General features: G+C 37.9%; 1 protein-coding gene across 2 annotated transcripts in view; it reads left to right on the forward strand.

The window, feature by feature from the left end:
* DCP1A (decapping mRNA 1A) overlaps positions 1-4877 on the forward strand; it is a 38572-nt gene extending 33695 nt beyond the window's left edge. For both annotated transcript variants that reach the window (XM_060766031.2, XM_060766032.2), the window contains one exon: positions 636-4877. In XM_060766031.2, coding sequence (XP_060622014.1) covers positions 636-716 — 81 coding nt within the window. In that variant the 3' untranslated portion in view covers positions 717-4877. The remainder of the gene's footprint in view (positions 1-635) is intronic.
* The last annotated feature ends 8877 nt before the right edge of the window (positions 4878-13754 follow it).

Genomic DNA, 13754 nt, shown 5'->3' on the forward strand with positions numbered 1-13754 from the left:
CCTGAGAACACATTTTGTAATGCAAAGGTTGTTGGGGAAAATGGCAATTATGTTTAGTGTAATCAGCATCGTGAGACCCATAAAAACCAAACAATTTTTTTTCTGTTGTCATTAATATATTGGGATTGCCAGCTTAGGATACACAGATATCTTTTCCCAAAAGGAAATCAGAAAAGTTAGTAACAAAGATAATTATTATTGTGGCTTAAATTATTCAGCTGACATTGTAGAGACATGAAAAAGTACAGACAGAACAAACAGGCTAATTGTCAGAACAAAACCCAGTGAACAGACTAAACAGAAAAATGGTCTTGTTGTGGTATACTATTTGTTTTCTCCTCAGCTGAAATGTCTGTATATCCTTAGGGTTTTCTCATTCCTTTTGTTTTGTGGCATAATATATTTGTTATTTCATAATAGATTAATGTATATAGCCTGTATTGCCTATGTTTGCATTTTAGTTATGGTTCTTTCTTTTCTTCCACCCTTTCCCTCATACACCTTCTCCCCTCTTCTTTCTTTTTTCTTCTGTTCTTTTTCTTTCTTCTTCCATTTGTTTTCATTCCTTTCTCTTCCCTTCTTTCTGTTATGATTTTTTGTACTGATCTCCTCAAATTCCTCATTTTCCCTTGCAGAACGATGAGAATTTTCTCAGTACTCTTCATGAAGTCTATTTACAAGTTTTGACCAAGAATGCAGACAGCATCAAGTTATAACCGTTGTGAATTCAACTCCACTGGATCGCATATCTGCTTCAGAAACAATTATGCCTCATCTGTAAACCTGTACTCTTTTTGGAGACTGTTTTTAGTTCTGGAACTCTTGGTTTTAGCTTCCTAATAGAGCTTGTTATTTAGAAGAATTAGATGAGTAATGTTCGCAGAAGTGATATAGGTTTCACTGTGACAAATCACCAGCAGGCTTTTATTTCTGTATAGGAAAAGTGGTCTTTTCAGCACATTTGTTTTCATGGCTTTGTGTAATGTGAAAGTGTACTAATTTACACATACACAAAGACACCAGAATACTTAGTACAAATGATTTTTTTTTTTTTGCATTACATTGAAAATAAGAGTTCTGAAACCAGCTGCTAATTTACAACATACAGGTAACTGTAGGGCTTTGGAAAATAATGGATATGCAATGCAAAAATTCTGCTTTTAGCCTTATAACTGGAGGGCCTTAGGGTATTACTGACTGATTTCCACAGAATGCAGAGCTAATATGCATATTCCATTTTCTTTTACTAAGGCAGTATGAAAACTAGGTGAAAATGTACCTGTGATGATATCTTTAGTGTGGTGTTTTTGGTAGTGGTACAGTTTTAAAACAAATAGTTTTTAAACATGAATGGATAGAACATCATTGTGGTTGCTTTACCCAATCATCCTCCCCTGTGTAAGTACAAATGGTTGAAGAGGGTTTTCCTCTATAAAGGATGGACTGATTCCAGAGAGGTGTGTGTAATTCATTCAAGAGGTGGTGTTACATGGACAAGTGTGGTCTTAGATTCTCCCCATTTTTTTCCAGATATGAGCTATTTTCAGATATGGGTTAATATTTCACTGTTAAACTGCTGTAAAGATCAAACTTCTTCACAAAGAAAGTCAGATTCTGATCTCCATTCGTTTTATATGCTGCTATGGGTCTCTCCATGACTAGTATTTATTTCATTATGGCATGTAATAGTAGCTAGCAATACTCTAATATAACATAGACTTCAATTTATTCAAGCAATAGTAATTGTTAAAGGCTACTCTTTTCTGTCTCTTGGTAGTAATATCTTGGTTTAATATTTTTAAAAGAAATTTTGTAGTCCAGTTAACCTGCACTGCTTATGTTTCAGGGCACTGATAAAATGGTGGAAGAACATCGTTTTGGTTCTCTGTTATAAGAACTTTCCTATCCAAGCCATTCAAATGCATAGGGATTCAAAAAACCCTTATTTACTGAGAGTTTACAATGGAGACATATTGAATTAGAATATATATATATATATATATATATATATATATAACTCTTACAGATTTAACTGTGGGAATGGTGGCAGTGTCTTTATCCAGATCTTATTTACTTCATCAAACAATTTTTGTGCTAAATTTAGTTTTAACCCCAACTAGAATAGACACATTGCCGTTAGTGACACTAAATAAGTGATGGCTAACAAATCAGATATTTGTTTGAATAGGTCGTCTTTATATTTCTATCCCATAGCTCCACCATTAATCAGTGTTTTGATATAAATAGTGCATGTTGATTTTTTTAATGCGTCAAAATGATTTAAGTGATTTTAGGTGGATGTTTTTATGTTTAGCAAACTGCCTTTGGAGAGAACCTCTTCAGCCTTTGAACTCAGTGTTTCTAGTTATATAAACATAGTATTTTATATTGGAAGAGTGCAGAATTCAGGGAAATGTGTTAGTAGTGACATGAACATTCAACCAATGTATTGGCTTTAATGGAGAGATGTAAACATGTCTTTTCAGGCTTTCTAGACTTTTTGTAGGAAATGTGAGAACTGTCTATTTGTATGCTGGACATTTAGCAAATCACCCATATTTACGTATCAGCAAGAAATGCTTGCTCATTTTAAATAGCCTGTTCCTTAGCTTTTTTGGGATAGTGCCAGTGGACTCAAAGCCACTCATTATTTTTCAGTACATTGCAAGTGTTTGTATTACCATACCCCCCCCCCCCCCTCAAACCAAATGTATACCAACCTTCATTTTTGGATGGCAAGCATTTAGCTATTGGTAATTATTCTGAATGGGAAAAGAGATACTTCTCAACCATGAAGAAGATTGGTGGTGAAAGAGCAAGTTAGGGACAGTGATAATGAAGAACTAAAATTGATTCACAGCCTTTCAAACAGGCGTTATATCCAAAGACATATAGAAGTGAAACTGTGTAAAGATTTTGCTGATACTGAATGTACTGTTACTGTCCTATGTTTTCAAAGTTAATATGAAAGGGAATACTTCATTGACATTTCCAGTTGTTTTTCTCAGTACACTTTATACTTCTATTTACCATTTTGCATTTTAATTCCCTAGAAACCTCAGTCAGTAGCTGGCAGATCAGAGTTCTCAAGTGTTAGAGGCATGTACAATATCAAGAAATAGGTCTCTGTTCCCAAAGAGAATGTCCTTAGCTAGAAGTTATAATGAAAGTTTATTTTTTGATTACAGGTTTGTTTCAATCTTGAATTTAACGCACATCAATGTTACAGCATTTATGTGAGGAAACAGAGTTGTACTACACCATACAAAGCACTGTTAGCAACATTTGATGTACCACACGAGTGCTCTTATTGCTTGCCGTAATGTGACTAAAAGTAATGAAAAACCTTTTAGGCATTGTTTTGGAAAACAAACTTGGCGCGAAAGTTCCAAATGTTTACAAAATGTAGAAATGACCGGACAGCTTTAGTCTGGTTAACCTTAACTTTTTTTAGTCTAAGTTTGAATCTGTAACAACACATTTTAGTTTTGTTACCTGCATGCAATAGTACCAAATGTGTAATGAACCAACTTGAGCAATTTCATTTGAAATCTTTTGGTAAGGCATTCTGCATTTCTTCAAAGTGGATGGTATTTTTAGACTATATCCCCAAATGACTATTCACTATCTAAGCATGTATTTTTGTTGTCTATATGCAGCTTTTTGTTAAAATACTTAATATTTGTCTACTCAAAAGTGGCTTTAAAACATGCAGCTTATTCAAAAACGGATTGCTGTATTATAGGTCAAGGTTCTAACAACTGCTCCATTAACTATTTAATAGTATTTCAAAGATGTGCCTAATGGCTATATATTTGTGGCAGACCTTACATAAATTAGTCTGCAAAGATCTATGGCACAATACAAAATGGAAGGGCAGCTTACATTGATTTTCTATTATGAGATGGAATTTATTCATACTACCAACATATTAATTTCTACTGTTGCCTAGATTTTGAGTTTTCTTGGGTTGGTGCATTCATGGAACCCACCAATGCCATATAGGTAAGGCATAGTTTTTGAGAAACAGTTCGGGTAGAGTATTTCATGTGGAGTATTTGGACACACACACACACAAAAAAACCCCAGCCACTTGTTGGCTACTGAGTTGCTTTTTAAAGCATATCTTAAAGAGGAATGTGTGCAATATATATTTCACCTCAATTTTTGCCATCTTTGTGAAAATGTTAGGATGCAATATCTTCACTTTTAAGTGGGAAAACAATTGCAATAATCTTCCCCTTGTGATTTGTTTTTGTATCAATTTAACATTGTGAGCACATGGTGGTTCTTTGTTTTTAAAAATGCACACTACTATACTCAATGTTTGGGTTTTCTGCTTTTAATTTGCACTCACGTACATATTAAAGTTTGGGTTGCTTCAGATCTTTGAGGTTTTAAGCAATAGCTTAATCGGAAAGAATGGGCATGGCATTTTTCAAAGGTATAGCATACTCACCTGAAGAATTATTTAAGATCAAAAGAACCCTAGTTTTGTGGGAGACTCAGAAAAAAAAGCTCTAGCGACCATTGGGGTAAGTGGACTCTTATGCAGCTTTTTATTTTAAGTGGTGCAAATTGTTTGCACAGTTGTAGATCAGATAGTTGGGCATAAGAATATATTGTTCCTATTTGAATCTTCAAAGTGTTGATGCTGAACCTCTGCCAGAAAGATTTATGCCCAGTGGTTTTTGAGCTACTTTTTAACTGTCACCATAATGCATCATTAACATTTCAGTATATGGATATGTGATTTGTGCCATCTTATTACGTTGGCAAATATTAAGTTATTGCATAAATGTTTAAGAGAGAACATTTTTCATTAAAAATTTTGTATGTTTGCAAATATATTTTTGTAATAAAACTTCAAAGACAAATGTTTCAGCCTGTTGTAAAATCTTCTTGCTGACATATTATGTTATAAAAAACTGCAAGATATAGGGAAAGAGTTGAAAGTTAAACACTTCCTTTGATTTAAAACAAACAGTGGAACAGTTTGGAAACTGAGGAGAAAATGTTTTGGGCCTTCCATTTAATATAGTATTTAATGGGGATTTTGTTCCATTTAATATAATATTTTACTCCATTTATTTAGTGGATATTTTACGAACAAATATGTGGCTACATTAGATAGATAGATAGATAGATAGATAGATAGATAGATAGATAGATAGATAGACAGATAGATGCATTGTCAGAATGAGTCAGGCAACGTGGGGGATGGAAAGATAGAGAGGAAACCAATGGGTATCTTGGGAAACATTACCCCAACCCTTTCAAGGTGGTGATGGAAATTGTGCAGCCTCCTAGATTGGTCGGCATCCTCCAGGTGAGAAATGCTGGTAGTTGCTTTTCAGCAATACCTGGGGGCTCATTAACCCATATTCTTCATTTCAGGGGTAAGCCCTCTGTAAAATTCACTTTGAAGACACCTGTACAATAATAGTATCCTGTGTGATTCTGATGAGTTTCCTCAAAGAAGTCATTGCTGTTCCGCAAAGAAAATTGTAATTAGGTATTCCACATCACTGGATAGACATTTCAGATATTTTAAACTACTTTAAAATACAGTAAGACCCCAGTGTCCACAATTTATCAATTTTTCACAAAATATGCCCTCTAGAAATGTTCTGGGTCCCCTAGCTTTTTCGTGACCCCTTTTGGCCTGAGAATTTTTTCCACAATCCCGGGTATATCTTAATATATAAAAAGCTAATGGTCGTCGTTAGTAGCCTAAAAACAAACAAACAATGGGGCTAACTGACATCAAATTTGGCCTCCAAACTTCTCATACCGCAAGGTATGACCAACAATTAAAAAAAAAACCCAAACCTGTGAAAACAGCTTTACAATTCTTAAAAAAAAAACTTACCACACATGTGTAAAACCTAGCTCCGCCCCCAGACAAACAGCCATCCGTAGCTGCCTCTCCCTGCTTTGGGAGCCAAGCCAAGAAGCCAGAACAGCCTAGCAAAGCTGCTCTGAAAAGCAGCCTTGAGAGCCTTCTGAGAGAGAGGAGGGAGAGGGAGAAGGACAGGCGGAGGGACAGAAGAAGCCAAGAAGCAATCAAACCTTTTCCATTGGCCAGGCAAGGAAGGCGAGAGGGAAAGGAAAGAGAGGGAGGAGGAGCCACGCCAGAAGGAGGCTGCACAGGCCTCCAAAGAGGTTCAGTAACAAATCTCATACTCCAGGCCTGGGCTTACTTGGGCCCTCCAGGCATTTTGGATTTCAACTCCCACAATTCCTAACAGCCATGCTGTTCTGGCTGTTAGGAATTGTGGGAACTGAAGTCCAGAACGTTTGGAGGGCCCAAGTAAGCCAAGGCCTACACACATATACAAACAACACACATATGCACATATCTACACAAACACGTATGCACTCAGATATACATACACACATATATATACACATACATAACATACACACACATATACATATGCACATACATAAACATATACACATATATATATACACATGCAAACCACACATATATACATATACACAAGCACACACAAATATACACATATATACACATGCACACATATATATCATATACACATACATTGCCTACCTTCATAACCTTTGAAACCCCTTACAGCTTAAAAGCCTGGCGTCTTCCTTCCTACAGGAAGTCTTTGTGGGGAGGTGTTCCCTAGCCCAGATTGTTTCATGTCCGGGATTCCTGTTTTCTGAGGCCACAGCAACGCGTGGCCAGGGTACAGCTCGTAGATTATATAACATTTAAAATTAGATATTTACTGATAACAAATCAGCATTTGCAAGGCTTGCTTAAATGGGTGGATTTTCCTTTTTCTGAATAACAGTGCAACTAAAACATTACATTGTGAACAGATTCATGTAAATGTCTAAAAAGGTTTCAGTCAATTCAAAGATGCACCCCTCTTTTTAGGAGCTTCAGTTTTAGAAAAAATACTTTAAATTCCAAGACACACCTTCCTGGAGCTCCGATTTCAGAAAAGCAAGGGGACCTGGATCATCATTAAATCCTATCTTTCAAGGAGACCAGCACAGTTAAACCTTCTTTCAAGGGGATCTGCACCATCTTTAAACCCCTTCTTTCAAGGAGACCAGAATACTTTTTAAACCACCCATTTCAAAACTACTAGGGCAGTAGTTCTCAACCTGAGGGTCCCCAGGTATTTTGGCCTACAACTCCCTGAAATCCCAGCTAGTTTACCAGCTGTTAGGATTTCTGGGAGTTGAAGGCCAAAACATTTGGGGACCCACAGGTTAAGAGCCACTGTACTAGGGAGAACTGTTTATGTCTGTGTCCGATGTTTTATAGTTTTAATGGTTTTAATTCATAGTTATATTTTATTTTAGATATGTGATGTATTTCATATTATGTGAGGCATTGCATTTTGCCATTCTTATGTTGTGAACCGCTTTGAGTCCCGCCAAGGGTGAGAAAAGCAGTATAGAAATGAAACAAATAAATAATAACTCTCAAACTGAAATGGTAATGCCATCAGCAAAGTGCAAGAACCTAAAAAAACCTCACGCTTCTATGACACCATCCATTTCAAGACACACCCCTTTTTTGGAGCCTCAATTTTTGAGAAGAACCTCCTAAATTTGATGCAATACGGTAATATGAGTTTGTTAATTTTACCTATGTATGGAGACTTTTGGGACACCCTGTAGTTTCAAAGATGGCCTCCTTACCACTTGCTTTGGGCTAGTAGAAGTCACACAGTTTCACTGTCCTGGATAGTCAAATATCAAGAGAACAGCTGGTGAGCCTCAATCTTCCAAGCAGCATTGTCCATATATATTCTCTTTCTCTGAGACATGAATGTAGTAGCATTATGCATGATGAACTATAGCTAGCTACATCTTTCTGATACTTAATGTAAATATTCAGAATGTATAGTAGTAATTGAATGTAATTATTCAGAATGTATAGTAGTCGCTTTACCATCGACACTGCTTTGTTCCTGTTGTTTGTTGTCTTCAAGTTGATTTATTTATCATATCAGGAGTGAACCAATGTATTTGAGAAACCACAAAGTTTAAAAACTTAGCATTATACTAAATGCGCTTTGAACAGTAGTTGGCCACTTGGAGTGCATCTGGTGTTGCTATAAGAAGGCCCTCCATTGTGCATGTGGCAGGGCTCAGGCTGCATTGTAATAGGTCAGTGGTTCTCAACCTGAGGGTCCCCAGATGTTTTGGCCTTCAACTCCCAGAAATCCTAGTAGCTGGTAAACTGGCTGAAATTTCTGGGAGTTGTAGGCCAACACACATGGGGACCCACAAGTTGAGAACCATTGTAATAGGTGGTCTGTGGTTTGCTCTTCTCCACACTCGCATGTTGTGGACTCCACTTTGTGGCCCCATTTCTTAAGGTTGGCTCTGCATCTCGTGGTGCCAAAGCACAGTCTGTTTAGCGCCTTCCAAGTCACCCAGTCTTCTGTGTGTCCAGAAGGGAGTCATTTGGTATCAGCCATGGATTGAGGTGCTGGGTTTGAGCCTGCCACTTTTAGACTCTCGCTTGCTGAGGGGTTCCTGTGAGTATCTCTGTAGATCTTGGAAAACTATTTCTTCATTTAAGGAATTGGCGTGCTTGCTGATATCCGAACAGGGGATGGGCCGGAGATGTCACTGCCTTGGTCCTTTCATTATTGGCTGTTACTTCCTGGTGGATGTTAGGTGGTGCAATACCGGCTAGACAGTGTAATTTCTCCAGGAGTGTAGGGCGCAGACAGCCTGTGATAATGCGGCATGTCTCATTAAGAACCACATCCACTGTTTTAGCGTGTTAAGATGTGTTCCACACTGGCCAAGCGTACTCAGTAGCAGAGTAGCAAAGCACAAAGGAAGATGTCTTCACTGTATCTGGTTGTAATCCCCAGGTTGTGTCAGTCAGCTTTCGTATGTTTCTAGTACCCACTTTTGGCTTGATATTCATTCAGGCAGTGCTTCTTGTAGGTCAGAGAATTGTCCAGGGTAACTCCCAGGTATTTGGGTGTGCTGCAATGCTCCAGTTGATGTTGACTTATGAGTGAGAGACGTCCAGTTCGTTTTACCCACAGCAGCTCTGCTCAGGCCTTGCAAATTCAGGATCATGACTTCCATGTTTGAATCTATCCATCTGTAATGGGGTCTTCCTCTTCCCTACCGCCCTCCCCCTTACCAAGTACTTTTCTAGTGAGTCAACTCTTCTCATTGGTAAGGCTAAATTGCAACAGCCTCAGTGTAATCAGCTTCTAGAGAAAAGTCCAGGCCTGATTTTCTCTAGGACTCCTTTATTTGTCTTTGTAGCAATCTACTGTATCCTCAAACTCTTCTCTATCACATCTCAAATGAGTTGATTTTCTTCCTATCAACATTGCTACAGGATAATAAAATATAAAATGGGTGCATAACTATGTGTGTGTGTGTACAGCCTGCTGTCTTCCAAATCTCCCATTACCTTGAGCCATGTTAACTGGGAGTGACAGCCACACTGATTGAATCTGACGGGAGCCCTACAAAGTCTGGAAGACGCTAGATTGAGAAAAGCTGGCTGAATACCGCAACACTCCCAAGTGAAATGTTATTTTCATTTTAAAATAAAATGGCTGATGCAGTGTTTATTGCTGCTATTGAAAGACTGATTTTACATAATAAAAATGCCCACTGCTGAGCTATGATCATTGTTTTTATCCCTGACAGATGACTGTGTGCATCAGAACAAGAAAATACTTGTTCTTATTCCTTACAAAAAAAGAAATCCCATCTCCACCTCTTTTAAAATACGATTCTTCTTTGACTCCTCTAGTGGCAATCAAAACATTTATTGTTTAGGATTTTCTTGCCCTCCATTCATAGGAACATTGCCCCACCCTGATACAACATAACATAGCTTTGAGCAAAAATCTAAGGTCTACAAAAAACAAGTCTGAACTTCTTACAGAACTTTATATCACTTTCAGGCATTCTTGGAAATTTTACAGCAGATTTCTTTGAAAAAGATGGTCAAGTGGTTCACAGATTCTCTCATTTCTTTGAGGGCTGTTTTAGATGGAGTGGGAGTGGGAAGAGAGAGTGGATTTTCGGGCTGTGGATTTATCATGTCTGCAGATTCCTCCATATTGCATCCTATGTGTGATATAATTAGATGGATGGATAGATAGATAGATTTTATTTACATACAATAACAACTTACAGTGTAAACAAAACACAAAACAGTGAACTTTTTACAAACACATAGCCCCACCACCAAGGCCTGAACAAGTATCCTTTCCTTCGCCATATATTTATAAATCAACCATTAATCCAATGTCATATCCAAAATTCCTGACCAACAAGATTATATTGTTTTCTATTTTCACTGTCTGTGTGATATAATTTTAGTAATGTAAGTTTAAATATGGGAAATCTTGAGTGGCAGCTTACTGATTGGCTCCAATTACTTTAGACCCGTACTGGCGAACCTATGACATGCGTGTCAGCACTGACATGCGTAGCTATTGTCGACGACACATGGCCACATGCAGTCACATACAGAGAACTAGGGCCGCATGCCGAGGATGTTTCATCCTCGGCTCCTGCATGGCCAGGTGCAGTAGCCAAGGATGAAACTTTTGCTATAGTGTAGACACTCTGTGCCAGAGGTCTGGAGGCCAAAACAACAGAACTCTGGCACAGATCGTCTAGTTCTGGGACTTCTAGTTAGGCTGTTAGGGGATCTTTGACCTCACTTCCGGTTGGTGGAGCAAGAAGTAGCAGAATGCCATGGGAGACACATCTCTGGGCGCCTGTGATCACCATTACCAGCAACCACATAACTACAGCAACCATCATCCAAACTACTGTTCTGGGATGTCATGGATTTTGAATTGACCATCATTACTGAGATAAGTTGGGCGGGGGGCAGATTGACAGATGAAGTTAGTAGTGCTTGCTTGGGCTTGAAGTGTACAAAATATCAACCTTCAATTGACGATTTAGCCAATGAAATTCAGCAACAAAAAAGTCACTAATAGGCAGGTTAGTTAAAGAAGTCCCCCTCCCCCTCACTTATCTTAGTTCACAGCACCCCACACAAGTTAAATAATATCAAGACCAACAAAAGAAACCAACTGATAGATGAACAAAGAAGTCACTAAGCAGGTAAGTTAAATATACAACTGTTTTTGGTTTATTAAATATAGTTATATATTACAATTATACATTTTTATTATTTAAACTATAAATATCAAGAAATTATGGGTTTTTTTCTTGAAGTGACACCCCACTCGAGTTACGCTTGGTTTTTTGGCAAATTTTGACACACCAAGTTCAAAAGGTTGCCCGTCACTGCTTTAGACAAACTCATAGAATCATAGAAACACAAGAGTTAAAAGAGACCACAAAGGTCATCTAATGTAACCCCCTGACATACACACCTGAGAGATGGCCATACAGCCTTTGTTTAAAAACCCCCAAAGCAGTAAAGTCCTTTATTAAATAGCTCTTAGTATAAGGAAGTTCTTAATCATCAGGTGGAATCTTTCCTTCATGCAGTTTGAATCCAATGCTCTGAGTTCTGCTCTCTGCAGCAGCAGAAAAATAGTCCGCTCTGTCTTCAATATGACATCCTTTCAAATCTTTAAAGATTTATTTATTTATTTAGGACTTTTATATCCCGTCCTATCTCAACCTCCTCAGAGGGACTCAGGACGGCTCAAGATGAATATCATGTCACCTCTTAACCTTCTCTTTTGATCATACGGAGCTCAATAAGCCGCTTCTTATTGGACATGCTCTCCAGACCTTTCACTATTTTGGTCACCTTCCTCTAGACACTCCAGTTTGCTAATATCCTCCTTAATTGGCAATGCCCGGAACAAGACACAAGGACTCCAGGTGAGATCTGACAAAGGCAGAATAAAGCAAAATTATTACTTCTCTCAATTTAGAAATTATATTCTCATTAGTGCAACCTAGAATTGCTTTTTGAAATGCTACATTACATTTTGATTCATGTTCTGCTAATGGTCTACTAAAACTCCTACATCCCTTTCACATATACAGTTGAAGAATGGTGAGCCAACACATAAGTAAATCCCATAGATTCAATTGATCTATTGTATCAATACTAAGTAAATATTACAAGTTGTGGTTAAACATTAATGAAAACTTTCCAAACATAGTACATTCATTAAATAATATCGAATAGCAGCATTTCTATCGGAACTGTTTCATGAGAAAGGTCAGGAGGCTATAGCTGCACTCCTTTTCCAAATAACTGCTAATTCCTCTATTGAGCTCCACCCTATTTTATTCAAGGTGTGCTCCGTAGGACTGATACATTATCTTTCGTCTGATTGCATTTCAATGAACTCTTGCAGAAAACTCTTTTGCTTTCTTGCCTGATCATTTCACACTGGTCCCAACGACCACAAACATCAATAGTCAGCTTCCAAAAGCTGCTATAGGTACCTCCTCAGCTCAGCAGGTTTTCTTGGGTTTGCTTTCATTGTTTTCTGCTTCCAACGCAGATGTCTTGATTTTGCTGCTGATTTTACTGTCTTCAGCAGCTTACCTGAACACACAAACTCTAATTTAGTCTTACACACAGAGTGAGTGCTCACTCAGGCTTTATCTCTGAGTGTCTGCAGCAGCAAGTCTCATGAAAGTCCCAACTGTCCTGATTTGTAATTAATTCTCTGCTATTCCACTTTTGCAAGTGATTTTAAAATATCCGAGTTCGCCTCTTCCCTTTCCACCAACAAACTACAAATCCCCTGATTCCTTAGCATGGCACCTAAAGTGGGTTCAAAATGCATTCATTCTACAGTGTAGATGCACCCAGAGGAAAAGTGGCAAGAGCAAAAGGAGGCAGCTGTTTCAACCTCTCAGGGCACATCTACACTATACAATGGCACCACTTTTAATTGCCACAGCTCAATGTTATGGAATTATTGGTGTTGTAGTTTGGTGAGGCACTAGCACTCTTTGACAGAGGAGGCAACAGAACTTGTCAAGCTACAACTCACATAACTCCATAGCACTGAGTCATGGCAGTTAAAGCGGTGTCAAACTGCATTCATCCTACAGCATAGAAGCACCCTAGGAAGGACACAGAACTCCAAAACCGTGGAAGGGATAGAGAGAGTGTGCGCCGGGAACTTCCCTACTTTTCCAACCAATCTCCTCAAACTCTAGGCCACAGCTTTTTAAACTTTTTTCTACTTGACACCACTTTCCTCATGATAAATTTTTACTGCTCCCATTTTTTTCATGACCCCACACTGAGCTAAGGGGACCCCATTTGGGATCAGAACCCACAATTTAATTTTAAATTGTGAATTTTAATTAGTACTTTATCAATAGATTTTAACTTGTATTTTAACTCTGTGTATTTTGTTGTATGTCTTCAAATAGGGTTTTACCTCTTGTTTTAATGATGTTGTATCCCGCCTCAAATCATAGGGAGAGGCAGGTAATAATTCATCATCATCATCAGTATTATTATTATTATTACTATTATTGTTATTATTATTATTATTATCAAGAAATAGTTTTCTAAGATCTACTGAGATATTCGCAGGAACACTTCAGCAAGCAAGAGTCCAAAAGTGGCAGGTTAAAACCCGGAACCTCAATAATACCAAATGAGAAACTCCATCCTGGGCACACAGAAGCCTGGGCGACTTGGAAGGTGCTGAACAGATTGCGCTCTGGTCAAAGGACATTTAGTATAATGCCAAGTTTTTAACTTTGTGGATTTTTTAAAAAATATATATTATAACTCTATTCTC

Source organism: Anolis sagrei, chromosome 2, assembly GCF_037176765.1.
Source record: "Anolis sagrei isolate rAnoSag1 chromosome 2, rAnoSag1.mat, whole genome shotgun sequence".
NCBI lineage: Eukaryota > Metazoa > Chordata > Lepidosauria > Squamata > Dactyloidae > Anolis > Anolis sagrei.